The 13775-nt window shown below is 36.7% G+C and overlaps 1 protein-coding gene across 1 annotated transcript in view; it reads right to left on the reverse strand.

The window, feature by feature from the left end:
• Positions 1-13775, reverse strand: part of LOC144631510 (serine/threonine-protein phosphatase 2A regulatory subunit B'' subunit gamma-like) — a 212672-nt gene that overhangs the window by 1705 nt on the left and 197192 nt on the right. The window contains exons 2-17 of the mRNA XM_078489952.1: positions 11733-11828; positions 11463-11590; positions 10541-10645; positions 10364-10420; positions 8371-8426; positions 7420-7476; positions 7043-7083; positions 6289-6359; positions 5811-5855; positions 4910-4997; positions 4439-4494; positions 3674-3749; positions 2084-2144; positions 1688-1763; positions 1210-1266; positions 712-747 (exon numbers count right to left, since the gene is read on the reverse strand). Coding sequence (XP_078346078.1) covers positions 712-747; positions 1210-1266; positions 1688-1763; positions 2084-2144; positions 3674-3749; positions 4439-4494; positions 4910-4997; positions 5811-5855; positions 6289-6359; positions 7043-7083; positions 7420-7476; positions 8371-8426; positions 10364-10420; positions 10541-10645; positions 11463-11590; positions 11733-11802 — 1080 coding nt within the window. The 5' untranslated portion in view covers positions 11803-11828. The remainder of the gene's footprint in view (positions 1-711; positions 748-1209; positions 1267-1687; positions 1764-2083; positions 2145-3673; positions 3750-4438; positions 4495-4909; positions 4998-5810; positions 5856-6288; positions 6360-7042; positions 7084-7419; positions 7477-8370; positions 8427-10363; positions 10421-10540; positions 10646-11462; positions 11591-11732; positions 11829-13775) is intronic.

Raw genomic sequence — 13775 nt, forward strand, 5'->3', positions numbered from 1 at the left:
TTGATTTCAAACTAGTATGCTTTGTATTTTTTCTTTGTTTGTTAGTACTGGTAAATATGGAAAAAGGAAAGTATAACTATCAAAAGTAGAAAGATTTCAATTCATCGTTTTATTGCGACAACACTGTTTCGCGTGATCAAAGAATGACTACTCATATCGGGCAATATCAACGAAAGTACGCATGTACACATGTACAAAAATTTTTGAAATCACTTAAACCTGAAATTAACAACATCAGCACAGGATACCCACCCTTACTTAGCCTATCAGGTTATTAATCACTAGGTTTTTATTATGCGGGTTTTGTCATGTACACCTTGGTAGAGAGAGGCACTGCAAGAGTGTGTGGCCCAAGAACATATTAAGCAACATGACAACATTAAGCCACCAAGCAATGCCCCAACCAGTTGATTGTACTAGTAAAGGAAAAGAACCCACTGGGAAGCACAATGAGATTCCAGAGTTACAGTTTGCTCCATGGTAACTTTGAAAAATTGTTGAATAACCAGTATTTCCTTTTGATAATTTAATAATTTGATCTTCAGATCAGAACAATCCCATTTTTTCGGAAAATTAATCAACACTGGCTAGTAGATGCCATTTTAGATTTTGTAAGGCAAATTTGAATACTTCAGGCTGTACTCTTTACCTTTGCCACTTGTGAACAAAACCCAGAATCACTAAATAAATATAAACCTCCTCTGGACATACCTGTACATCCAAGATTCTAAACATGTACTGCAGAGCCTAATGAATATCAAAATAGAGAAAGTAAGAACACTGCTAATGCATATCGAAAAACCAAAAGGTGGGCATTTACATAAACCAATAAGTACCTTGTAATCAAGTGTTGAAGATAGCAATTTGATAACAAACTTTTTTGGGAATGTTGAAAACCAAACACCACTAAGAAACACCACTAAGGGGTAATCTCAGGGCTCTAAATTAACTTTACAGTGTACCCGTCCATTCAGATTTTAACTGGACAGGTTGTAATGACCTGCAGGCGCAGGGGAAATTCGAGTAATAACCATGTGAAGTTTTCTTAGTAAGCAAATAATTCTCAATTAAACCACATTTGGACAAGATTTTCCGCCTCTATTAAGCATAGTCCAAATCAATTCAAAGGCCTTTCAACATTCATGTATATGTTCAGTTACAGTACAATGAAAATTTTCAAGTTCTGTTATAGATAACACTTATACCAACCTGTGGTTCTTTTCTGTTTTCTAGTGCAAGGACAAAATCCAAATAGGTCTTGTAGTCCTAAAAGAACAATACACTCTTGTTTTTCCTGAAAATATATATTTTTTCATCACTACAACACTGCTATTTCACATGATGTCACCTATGTTATTTTTTTGTCAATCAGAGAACTATTGCGATGTTCCAGAAAATATTGATTCCCCCTCCCTAACAGAAAATTCCAGGAATTCCAGTTTAGTTTCATGATTTCCTTTCAAAATTTTGGCTTAAGAGACCCCCTCCCCCCCTTGGAATTTCTATCGACCTGGGGTGGGTATGGATATTTTCCAGAACTCCACATTTGCTTTTGAAACAAACTTTGTTGTGTAATGGTGGACAAGTTTCCTACATTTACAACATTATTTTTGTTAAGCAACTGTTAATTAGTATTCCTATAAATGGCAGCTGGAACCAATCATCATCAGTAAGGATATATACTGACCATTTCTCCATCATATGTTAAACACTCTTGAAACACTCTGTCCACAAAAACCTTGGTTAATGTTCCTGAGCCATATCTATAAAGAAAAAATACACCAATGAAGGATAACTAAATAATTTTATAATAACTAGCAGTGCTGGAAATAATTTTTCTTACTTAAAAGGACATGTGTCCTTCCAAACTTTTATTTTGAACGGACATATCGGAAAATTGGTCGGACATCAATTCGCATTTTAAATCAAACACATCGAATTTTCCAAGACACAGTCACGTAAGTTCTCGGACATCATGTCCGAACATATTGCAAAGTTGGCCAGACATTTTGGCATATTTGATGTTATGACTATACAGTTACAAAAAAGTAATTAGGATATAAGCATATCTTTGGGTGCTTACCTTGCTAATTCCTCCTTACTTAACATTCCATTGTGATCTGTATCAAGACTCAGATATTGCCCTACAAAATAAATGAAAAAACATTGTCATCAACTTTATTGTAATATTGTAATAATAATAATCTTGTAATATTGTACTAATGACTAATGAGGTGATACACCAAATTGCAATAACGTTGTCATAGAAAAAAGCAAAATAAAAAAAGTCAAATAGGAATTAAGGACGGTGCCTACTAATAACAAGGTATTTTTGTCCGGCCGATGACTATGCAAGAAATGTAGATGTTACCATGGGCTATTAAAATCCAAAAAGAAAATTGGGGGTAGCCACGCAAATTTTCGAGATAATTTGGTTTGAAAACTGGAAAAAAGTGCTGACGTGGCATTTAAAAAAAAGTAAAACTAAATAACATTTCCTTGCAAATTCCATGTGAAATTGTTTGAACATGAACAAAATCAACATAAAATATAAAAATCTTTAAAATAACTAACAAACAATGTCTTCGGAACTGCGTGATCCACGTTTTTATTAACAAAATAATTGCGTTTGAGCTATTTTTGACTCTAACAGCTCTCACTTGCACGGCCACAAAATCGGCCTAACATTTTTTTCACTCAATGACAAATAAAACATGTGCTCTTTAGGCTTGCCACTACCATTTTATAAAATAAAAAGTAGGGGTCACCACGCGTTTTTAAAAGTTATACGAGTTGTTTTCAAGCTCTGTGAAATCGCTTTTGGGGTCTGTTACATTTTTCCTATCCCCTCCCTAGCGAGTTAAAAATTTGCATCTCGCGCGTGCACTACGCCATATGTAGTTAGCAGTTTACGTTTTAGCGCTTAGCGATTTATTTTTATCTGTTAATGTGAGCCATTTTCAGTGTTAGAGGTCAATGGTTACTGATATGTTGCTCTTCTGCTGTTTCCGCTGTTCCTGCCTTAGTATATAACCATAAACTGGATTTCGTCGCAGAGAAATCTTTCTTGCTTTTTAGTCGCGCGCTTGGTCGCGTAGTTGAATTTGTCATTTTAAGCGAGCAAATTCATCAAAAGCGCGCGCGCTCGGTGTGATCGATGCATTGCGTGATGCGCAGAACAAGTGCGCAGTAACAATAGGAGGCACCGTCCTTAATTAGGCATTAAAACAATATGTTTAAAATTCACCTGAGGAAACAGCCCCAAAACGCCTCAAAACACACGTAAATCAATTTATCTTCTAACATGATTAATATGTGTACAGATATAAACTCGTGAGTTTCCTGAAAATGCTACCAGCTTTGATGATTAAGCTAATTAATTCCTATTTGGCCTTTTTTTTCTTTTTATTATGACAACAATATTGCAATTAGGTGTATTTCAACTCATGTTGTAAATAAAGAAATAATATTAACTTAATTATAGTTTTACAATATCATAATATATTTTGGCTAAAACTTCAGATCTTTAATGGTAAGGTGACAACAAATGGCTGTTACTAAAATTATATGGCTGTTGTCACTTACTTGGTTTGGTGGTATGTAAAACCTAATCATCAGTCAGTTTTAATGTCTGTAGAATCTTTACATGATCTGAATTATAAAATTATCTCACCATATACTCTGAGTGCTGAAGGTGCTGAGAACCAGTTGGCATCTTGTTGCTCTTTTGACAAGTCTTCATCTCTCAACTACAAACAAACATTACAAAACTGTCTCAATAAAATATAAAAACAACTTGAGGCCCGTCACTTGAGGTAAGGTAAAAAAAGACAGTCACACAATAATTATCTTCATACAGCATTGTCCTCCATAGGGGAGATGATAATTATTATAAACACCTGTTTGAAATGTTGGATGGCTTGGGACTACTTGATTTATTGTTGACTGACTCACTCACTCACTCACTGACTGTCTGACTGATGGACTGACTGACGGACTGACTGATTGACTGTCTGTCTGTTAGACTGTCTGTCTAACTAGTGTATTTAAACAAAAATTTTAAATTAATTGTAAAATGCACCAGATGGTAAAAAATTGTCTCCATACCTTTTGGCCAGGGGCTACTGCCCCTACTTCAGAGGAAAATTTAAAATTCCAGTTGAATGTCCAACTGACTGACTGACTGTCTGCATGACTGACTAACTGACTGTCTGAATAAGTGACTGACTAACTGACTATCTGTCTGAGTGATTGTGACTGACTGACTGACTGACTGTTTGTCTAGCTGTCTGACTGTCTGTGACTTAATGACTGACTGTCTGTCTCACTGTCTGCTTGTCTGTGACTGAATTTCTGACTGACTGACAAACTGACCATCTGTCTGACTGACTGTTCGCTTTGCTTGCTTACTTGCTTGATTGATCAATCAAGTACATACCTCAAGGAGATCATCTAGGAAACTACAAGCTAAGATGTCTTGAATTTTGATCTTGCCTAAAAGAAGAGAAGACCGAACATAGGCTAAGCATCTTAATCTTGTACTGTACTCATTTTATCTTCATTTGTACTGTGAGTCATAAAATGGTGCAGGCCACGACCAGGTGGTATAATGGCAGCACTTAACTCCAGTTTTTACTCCCCCTTGATGGTATCCCAGCCAATCACAGGGATTCCTCACAGCATTTTTGTTAAGTTATCCAGTAACATATCTTGCCCACGCATAGTGACCCAGCCAGGGCTCAATCTAAGACTGCTAAGACTATGTGCTTTCTAGTTCTAATAATTATTTCTTTCTTACGAGGACTAAAATATTTTGTTCTTAACAGGCATCACTTCCCATGTTTGTAAATCAATTGCACAATAAAATGAAGAACAACGTAGAACTATTACTTTTAGAGATATTTCTTACCCGTCCTAAGAGGGTCCAAAAAGAAGAAAAACTTTCTGACAGCAGTGCATACATAAAAAGAATAAAAGGATTTCTCAAGGCCGTCCAACTAGAAGAAGAAAAAAGTAAAGAGCATTTTTTGTTTTAACTCAATCACAAACTGTTATACAGTCAACCTTCCATTTACAGTTGGTTTTACTAAAGTAGTTTTAGTTGCAAATCTGTACATGGAATAATAATTTAATGGCACTTGACTGTCTACTCTTTTGACAGGATCTTTATGTTTGCAGGGATTATTGTAGTATAAACATGATAGAGAAAATTTGACAGGCACAAATTCCTCATGTATGGTGTGAAGAGTGCATGGTTGCAGGGGGTTTTGTTATTGAACTAAAATTATATTGTGTACATGTAAACTTCTATCTGACACCTGACATAACATAAGCCAGGAATTTACAGTCATGCCCTTTAAGAGCACAATGCTTCAACAGAATGGCATTCCTGTAACATGAAGTGGTAGTATTGCTATTCCACCTGGATGGGATGGAGTCCATCACAGATTATTCCATGGCATTTTGTCAGATTGCAATAACATTTCATGGTAGGCATTTATTCAGAAATTGGAACTGTGAAAGAGAAGGTGTCCTGTTCCAGAGCACATGGCAAGACCTCTGGCCTGGCTTGAATCCAGATCTCTCAATGACCCTTCTCCTTCCTCAATACTTACAGACTTTCCAGATGAGAACAACTTGAGGCTTTGAAAGGTTTAAAACAACAATGCCAAACAAAACAACACTACAACTAACTCCTTATTTTCCTCTGACCCCACATAAAAAAACTGCCTACCATCACAAGCATTGTATCTTATTTCTAGTTGCAAATACATGTTTTTTTAAAATTTATTATCTTCTAGTTATCATACCTGTGGTAATGTTGGAATTAACTCCAAAATATAATTTTCAAGGTCCTGACACAGAGAAAGAAACCAATCAATAATTACTTCTTATAAGCTCAGTGTAAGGACAGTACCAGGTGAGTATCACCTGAAGTCTTTTTTTCATTGAGACTGAGGGTGATATTCATCTTGAACAACAACTACTCTGGCTTCAGAAGACAGAATTTAGCAGGTGACCTCCTAAACCTTACTTTATCCCCCTGAGCAGCTGTTCCACTTTATTCAAGGTATGGTTCCACAACTAAGCATGGCTGCAGTTTTAAAGCAATTACAAGCAAGAAATACAGCTGATCATGGCATGGTCAGGGCTTTTAACTGAAGTTCTAATATAGATGTCACCACAGCAGGTATAGGGTAATGAGAACATGGAGTAAGCAACTTCCAAATTGCACTGGCCGAGAGGTTTAACTTAGTCAAATAACTACTTCTAGAACTGAAGGCTTACCGACTCTTTCAGGTATCCTTGTCCTGCAACATCATACAGACTGAGACCTATCCTTGTTTGATGAAGCCAAACTGAAAAGAAAGTCCAAACTCAGATTACAGTAATGCAGAAATTAAATATTATTTACTTAATTTCAAAAGACTCATTCCTATACTATTAATTTTTGCCACGCAAACTTAAAAATAATAATAATAATAGGTTATACAGTAATAACCAGCCAAGGAAAATTACATTGTATTTTGTGAAAGAGCCAGTCACATCATCAAAAGGTATGAACTACAGCACACCGTTTTAAACAAAAAGCACAAGCTTAATTTTGGACCCAGATTCACAGACGGTCTGTGGTGCAGCTGAGTTGACTACTACTCAGAGACAATAAGAATGAAGAATCCGAAAGATTACATGTACATAAAAAATGTAGAAGTGGTGAATAAATTTTACCTTTTTTACAATTTGGTATTTTCTTTTGTTATGGTGCATAGTGCTTAAATTTATGATGATGAATACAAAACAAAGAAAAACACCAACTTGTGCCAAAGGAAAAATTGAGCTACAACATAAAGTTTCCTTATTCTACATACATGTACAGTTTACACCATGCCAAAAAATGATAGCCACTGACAGACTTTGTCTAATTTACAACATACACTTTAACAAATGTTTAAAGACAGGACAAATTCAATTTGCAAGTTGTTTACTGTTGCTTTTTAGTAATGAAAGCCTTGACACAACTTTACTATAAATAAAAACTTACCTTTTCGCATTACATAGTTGAAGAACTGCATTATAGATATCCTGAAATTCAAAGGTAATATCAGTAAAAAAAATTGTGCATACCTAGTACACTCCTTACACTTAATTCTCTATATATTCCCCTGAGTGTTTTACTGGTAGTTGAAATAGGTGCCGCTCTGGAATAAGCGCTCCAGCTTTAACAGAGAAAATAAAATAAGCGCAGCGGCGATTAATCAATCATTTACTGTACTCCTAGACACTTCATGCTCACAGAATATGGAGTTATGCACTGGCACTTTTACTTTCCATTGTTTTGATATCCTTTTGACTTACATACAGTACAATCCTGTTTTCTTGAACCCTTGATTTCCTGATAACAGGGTCTCAATCACTCACCTTCCAAAAGGATCCTGCTGAAATAATTTGGCAAAAACAGTTGCACTAAAGAAGGGCCTGTGGCATAGAAAAATAAGAAAGAAAACCTTAGTAATACCACATGAAAAGGCAAGATTATTTTCATATTCACTACCTCCATGGCTTCTACAAAATAGGCCAACCCAAGGCTGTCTGTAGGGTCTCAGTTTTGTTATTTCTATTCAATTTTCAAGTACATTGTTTAAACAATTTTTGCAGTAGATTTTGCATTTTAAAAAAGGAAAATCTCGTGAGATTCAAAGGTTATATGAATCTGTTAATACATGTCCATGTAAGTCGGAAAGGGTAATGGGTTAGGTAAAGGGTAAGCTTGATTTGGGGAGGTCAGGTGAGTAGCCTGGTACCCAACCTCCAGCCAAGATGACCAAGGACTGTCCTTTAACAAGAATAGACCTACATGTACCTGTACCAGGAACCACAGTCCTGGCACATGCAGCTCTTGAGAAAATTGTCTAAAAACCTTCATTGCCTTGGCAATTAAGGTGCAAGCTAAGCCTTAAATGAAATGGCCGTATTTATAGAGGATAAAAATTCACTTCCAAGAAAGAGCGAAGGGCTTACTGATTGCAGAAGAACACCCAGCCCCAACCTAAAATATTGCAGAGAACTGTCTGCTCCTTTTCCACCACACCACATTTTTTGCTCAATTTTAAACAAAAACTACTGTCCCCACCTATGGTTGGGAGGGGATTCGACAGCTTTGATGATTGATTAATGTTCCTTTTTGTTCTGACAATGGTCCAGTTAGAATAAAGTGTTTGAAACTTTGACTGGCTAGAGGTTGAGCCTTTATTTTTCTCATCTATCATCTAGAAAAAAATACAAGTTCCAACTAAAAATACTGGTAATTAATCATCAAAACCATACACCGATGTTTAGAATTGATTGTAAAGTACTGTTGTGTTATTCTACCTGCATTTTTCACCAGCTTCTCCAGCAACTTTCAGAAAGTCTTCATAGTTGATCATCTACAAAATACACAAAGCACAGTTAGCAGAAAAAATCCTGGCTCAGCTCCTGGCTCCATCAGTGTAATTATAGCTACATTTATATCTTAAAGAAACATTTTTCTATTTGTGGTGGCAAATTTATGTTAAGTCTAGAGCAAATGTGTTTCAATTCAAAAGCTGCATCAAATGGCACATAGTTTATATACATTTATACCATGCCATAGAAAATACAGCCAATCAGAATACAGGAAAGCTGTTGTATATTCGACGGTATTCAACCCAACCTTCCCATCCTGCGCTGCAATCTTATTCTCGATGAAATTCAGTTAGCGTATTTTCTATGGCATGGTATAAAATAGAGAGGTTAATACATACTAGTTACACAACACTTTATTTTTCTTCGTATACACACTCGCCTAATAGTCCGGCGGCTTAGCTCGAAATTTTAGTTGAATTGTGCACTTTTTGATACAAGCATGAAACTTGGCACAATGGAAGTGGTCACCAACAGAATTTTTTTCAGATATAGTGCCAAGCCCGAAAAACACCGGTTTCCATGGAAACCTTAATTTATTAACCCTATTCAGAGCGGGCTTTTTTGGATCTTTTCAGACCTCCGTTACGTCCAGAATATTTAAGCAATCACAATGAAACTTAGGGAATATATAGTATGTCCAAACACCTATCTTTTGGTATACGTCACGTGGGAAGATGACGTCACATCACGTGACAATTACATCATAATGTCAAAACAGCCACCATCTTGGATCCGCCATCTTGGATTTTGAATTTTTTCCAAAACGTCATAAAACCGCCCAAAATTACTGCAAAGTACTCAAAATCAATAAAACTGTGCTTAAAAATCGTAAAAGGATGAAAATAATTGCATTAAAATTATTTTTCATTAATAGAAACACGAAAATTACAAAATTGGGAAAACATGCCTGTCAAAATACCGTTGCCATGGTGACGTCAAGTTCCTGACACAGCAACTTATCCTACCAAAGTATTTCCAGATAAATTTAAGATAAATTCGCAAAGTTTGGTAGCGTTTGGTTGAATCTTGAAAAAGTTATAAGCGTTCAAAGTTAGCGCGAGCACTTTCCGCCCCTCCCGGTCCGGATAGGGTTAAAAATCAATGAAATTTCGTGAAATATTTGTTTGTCCTGGTTTATAGACAAATACTATTATGCCAGGTAGTGATACCAAGTCGCACGTACAAAATTTAGAATGAAATGCTGTAATTTAGACTGTTCACAGCCCTATATTTTCCTATTTTTCTTCTGTTAGCGAACGGTTCACCGATCGAGAGACCTGGACGCTAGCGCAAAACGAAAGACGCGAGGGAGCAGAGGGCGGGGAACGAAAAATATTTTCTCATGCAATAATTTCCTATTTAATTATTGGTATCAAACATATGGTAAAAAATAACAATTGTAAGCCTAATTAAAAGCATTCATATTTGTATTTATGAATAAAAACTGCAATAAAAGGTTTATAAAAGTACAAGAAGAAATACTTCGTGGGGAAGGGGCAGGGGGGCCTCTTGGCTGAAAATTTCATTGCTGTTTACTAGCTGAAAATAGGAAATTGGCGTTGGCACTATATCAAGAATTGATTAGTATGCGAATGCTTGTAATCCTGCAAAGTTTGGTGCTTGTATCAAAAATCGCACAATTCAGGAGCTAAGCCGCCGGACTATAAAGGCTCGTGTGTATACCGAGAAAATACAAGTGACTCGTGGGATATTCCATAGTATACCACTCGAAAGCGTTGCATAACTGGTATGTATTAACCTCTCCATCCAGGAAGAGTAGTAATTATATTCCTTTTTATCATTATGATATAAGCTACTCAAACAAAGCAACGCATTCAGTGTGGGCCAGCTACTCACTGTTAGTAATATAAAAAATCAAATCTTAAGGTTTTATTAACATAATTATTGTCTTCAATACCTGCTCATCTCCAAACACAGGTGGGGTGTGATGTTTGTCGAGTAAAAACCACAGGTTCTAAAATAGAAAAAAAGTTAGCTATTATCATTGACAGATACATGGGGTATAAACTAACTAATCAGAGTGCAGTGATTAACAATGAAACGGCATGCGAGATACAAGTAACACTTTTCCCACCTGAAGTTCATCATTATCAAGTAGTTCTCTGCTTTTTCTCTGAAGAAACACAGCCCTTGACTCCTCCCTCAATTTCTGCAGCAAAACCTCATCTTCTGAAGGAAGCTAGTGAGTAGAGAAGAAGAAAATGTTACAGCTGGTCCCAGTTATGCAACTTGCTATGCCTTCCCTGCTTGATGTACCGGTACTTGGGGGTCCAGCTGCTTTATATAGAGAGATCCAAGGTAGGTGATGGTGGTGGAGGATTGAAGAATTAATATCACTCAATTATTTTCTTATCTAAGGACCTCTTCATAAACTTAAAGGGTGGTAAAAGGGGGGGGAGGGGTAGGGGTAGATGGCATTTCAATTCATGGAATTTCACGCTTCACATAAAATAATTAAAAGAGAATGTTTGGAAAATCAGGGTTCATGGTTGCTATGGAAATCACGATTCGTGAGGAAAAAATAGCCATTTCACATTTCACGGGAAATAAAAAGGGCTGATCATGGGTCACAAAATTCCCTTACCCTCTTCATAAAGACATAAGTCTGCCCAGTTAGTCATGCTGATTTTTTTGTCTCCCAGTCATGCGACGTAAAAGGCTAAAGGGTCCTTTTTAAAACCATTGTGCCGCCATTTCTTATCAATTTTGATCCTACAGATTTGGTGAAAACCATCCCGTTTTCATTCCCTTTTTGTAGTCCATACAATGTGCCAGTGCTAAGTTAGAGCTAGGGTTATGGTTAGTTTTTTAAAATTTTGAACACTAATCTTTCGCTTTGTACATTCATTGGTAGTTTAAAAGTATTGTTGGCAATTTGTTTGCCTGTCGTGTACTCTTGTAATGACCCATACAGAGTGTTTACAAATTGGGAGTAACTGCTGCAGTTAAGCCACAAATTGGTTTGAATTTCATTTAACATGTCAAAATTCTTTTACCTTAAAATAAAATCTTGGTATAGCATCATAGCTTTTAGTTTTGCCTTTTCCAGCTCCTTTCCAATCATTGTAGTATTTGGTGAAAAGTTCTGTCTCGCCGGGGACGCTTTGATCTGCATCATCAGCTTCTAGACAATATAAAACAAGGTTGCTTTTACAAATAGTGGCGATCTTCAGTAAAATTGTCCAGTCTGTATGTTTGACTACAAACACACTGTTAATTCGAAAACACTGCTTGAAATTATCGAAAGACATTGTAAAACATCTTACTTTCTTCTTTCTCTGCCTTCTTTCTCTCGTTAAACCTTCGTAACGTTTCAGCCCATCCTGTTCCACTCATTTCACTTGATAAAACCTCATGAACTCCTAAAATGATACATAAACTGCAAAAATATTTTCATCGCAATTCCCGCCATGTTTTATTTTGGAAGATGACGCAGTTGTAAAGGCATTATGGGATTGAAAGTATAGAGGAAACTGGAGACAAGGCTTCATGTAAGGTAGCTTCAAAAGTCACCTGGGGCTATGATTTTGAAGTATCCGGTCGGTAACTCGGTATGGTTGTCTTTGGATTACTGAGGTTTAGGGCAGGAGCCATAATCGGGGATTGAAGGAAATCGGAAACAACCAACTGAACTAAGCTCCCGGTTAACCGCGCACTTGCGTTTGCACGTCAACTTCTCAAAGATTTTAAGTATATTTTTCCGCTATTCTGCATCATTTCCGTTACAACGTGTTGTAGAACTAACTTAATGGTTTTATGCATACTTATTTTAATCGTATTATGGATTTTTGAAACAAGGTAAAATCTGAGACTGACCGAGACCCCAAGACCCTTCTTTGAAAGACTAAGATAAACAATACTAAAAAATCTGAGCCTAAGACCAATCGCTTTAAAAAGGGACGAATTAAAACTTTCTGGGTCACGCAAGGGCGTAGCTTGCTAAATGATTTTGAAGGGAAATCGGAACGCCATTCTGCAATAATTATATTCGAAACTTTCGAAGTAGCTGTGAGTAATCCTTAGAGTCGCCAATTACATAGCCAAGTTAACTAGACTGCAAACAGTAAGATAATGAGAGAGTGGTATGCGCACGAAAAGCGCAAAATTAAAGCGGAAATACGTCAAGCTTTATAAGACCTGAAACTCAACTGAGCTAATAAGCTATGGCTGTCCGGTTTTACAGAATCTGACTAGTATAGCTGCTTTCTCTTTATTTTTTTGCGGCTGACAAATGGTAGAACGCACGCACTCCAAAATGCCTGCCACTGACTCGCACGGACTATCGGCAAGTTTTCCGGCGGATACAAACTGAACTCTCCCGGAGGGGTTGAGAAATCTGCCAGATACAAAGCAAAATGCTGAGAGCGAAGAGCATGAAGTTTGAAAACTGTTTTGGCTGATTTTTGGCGACTTCAGGGAGAATTTGGGATATTGAAATCGACGGTCCTGTTTATTGGTCAGCCGTTTTTTAGAGAAGAGGAACCGTCACCCAAGATCGACGACCTCTCGAATAACTTGCATTTCTTACGTTGAGATCTCTGCAGAAGGGTCAAAGACAAGCGTCTAAAGCGATAACGTAAGTAAAGAGAGAATATACAATCATCTAGACTATATCAATTCAGCCAGCGCAATTTGAGGTGCATTGCCTGTGGAAAGATCGTTAGACAAAACTACGGCTAGGCTATCTACAACGTCTTTTACGAGCTTCACTTAGTTACGGCTGGTGAACTTAAGGTAAGATGTCGCTGTATGGAATATGTTTTATGGCCTTTTCTATCAGTCACGTTGTACTGAAGTCTGGTAAGAAGGCCAATTCTAGCTCCGGTAAATGTGAAGTCATTCATTCCGGTGTCATTCACGTCAGTAAAAAAAAAATCAGACAAAATCAGACTGAGCAAGTGTCATAGACCAATTAATAACCACCTCCCGAATGCAGTCAGACGAACTGTTTCGACGGCTTGTTTTTCAGTTTGTTTGCTTGTTTTTATTACACGGAAGCGACCTCAACAATCTTAAATGCTAAAAATGATAAAAATTGTTTAAAATGATTAAAAACTAAGGTATTTACAGTACTTCTCAGAAATAAGCGTCCATCGCATACTCACCTCTATATGTTTGACGTAAAACGAAAAGCAATTTATTTACATGTGCCAGTCACAAGAAACGGAAATAAAACATTAACCAAACAGAACTTGAAGTAAAGCATATAACAGTGGAAACATAGACAATACAAGTTAATGAAGAAAAACGGTTTTTGTAAGAACACAAAAAAAACCTATTAATTAAAGGAAAATGTTTAAGATGCGTGC

The sequence above is a fragment of the Oculina patagonica genome, chromosome 12, assembly GCF_052425735.1.
Source record: "Oculina patagonica isolate OP01 chromosome 12, crgOcupat, whole genome shotgun sequence".
In the NCBI taxonomy this organism is placed as follows: Eukaryota; Metazoa; Cnidaria; class Anthozoa; order Scleractinia; family Oculinidae; genus Oculina; species Oculina patagonica.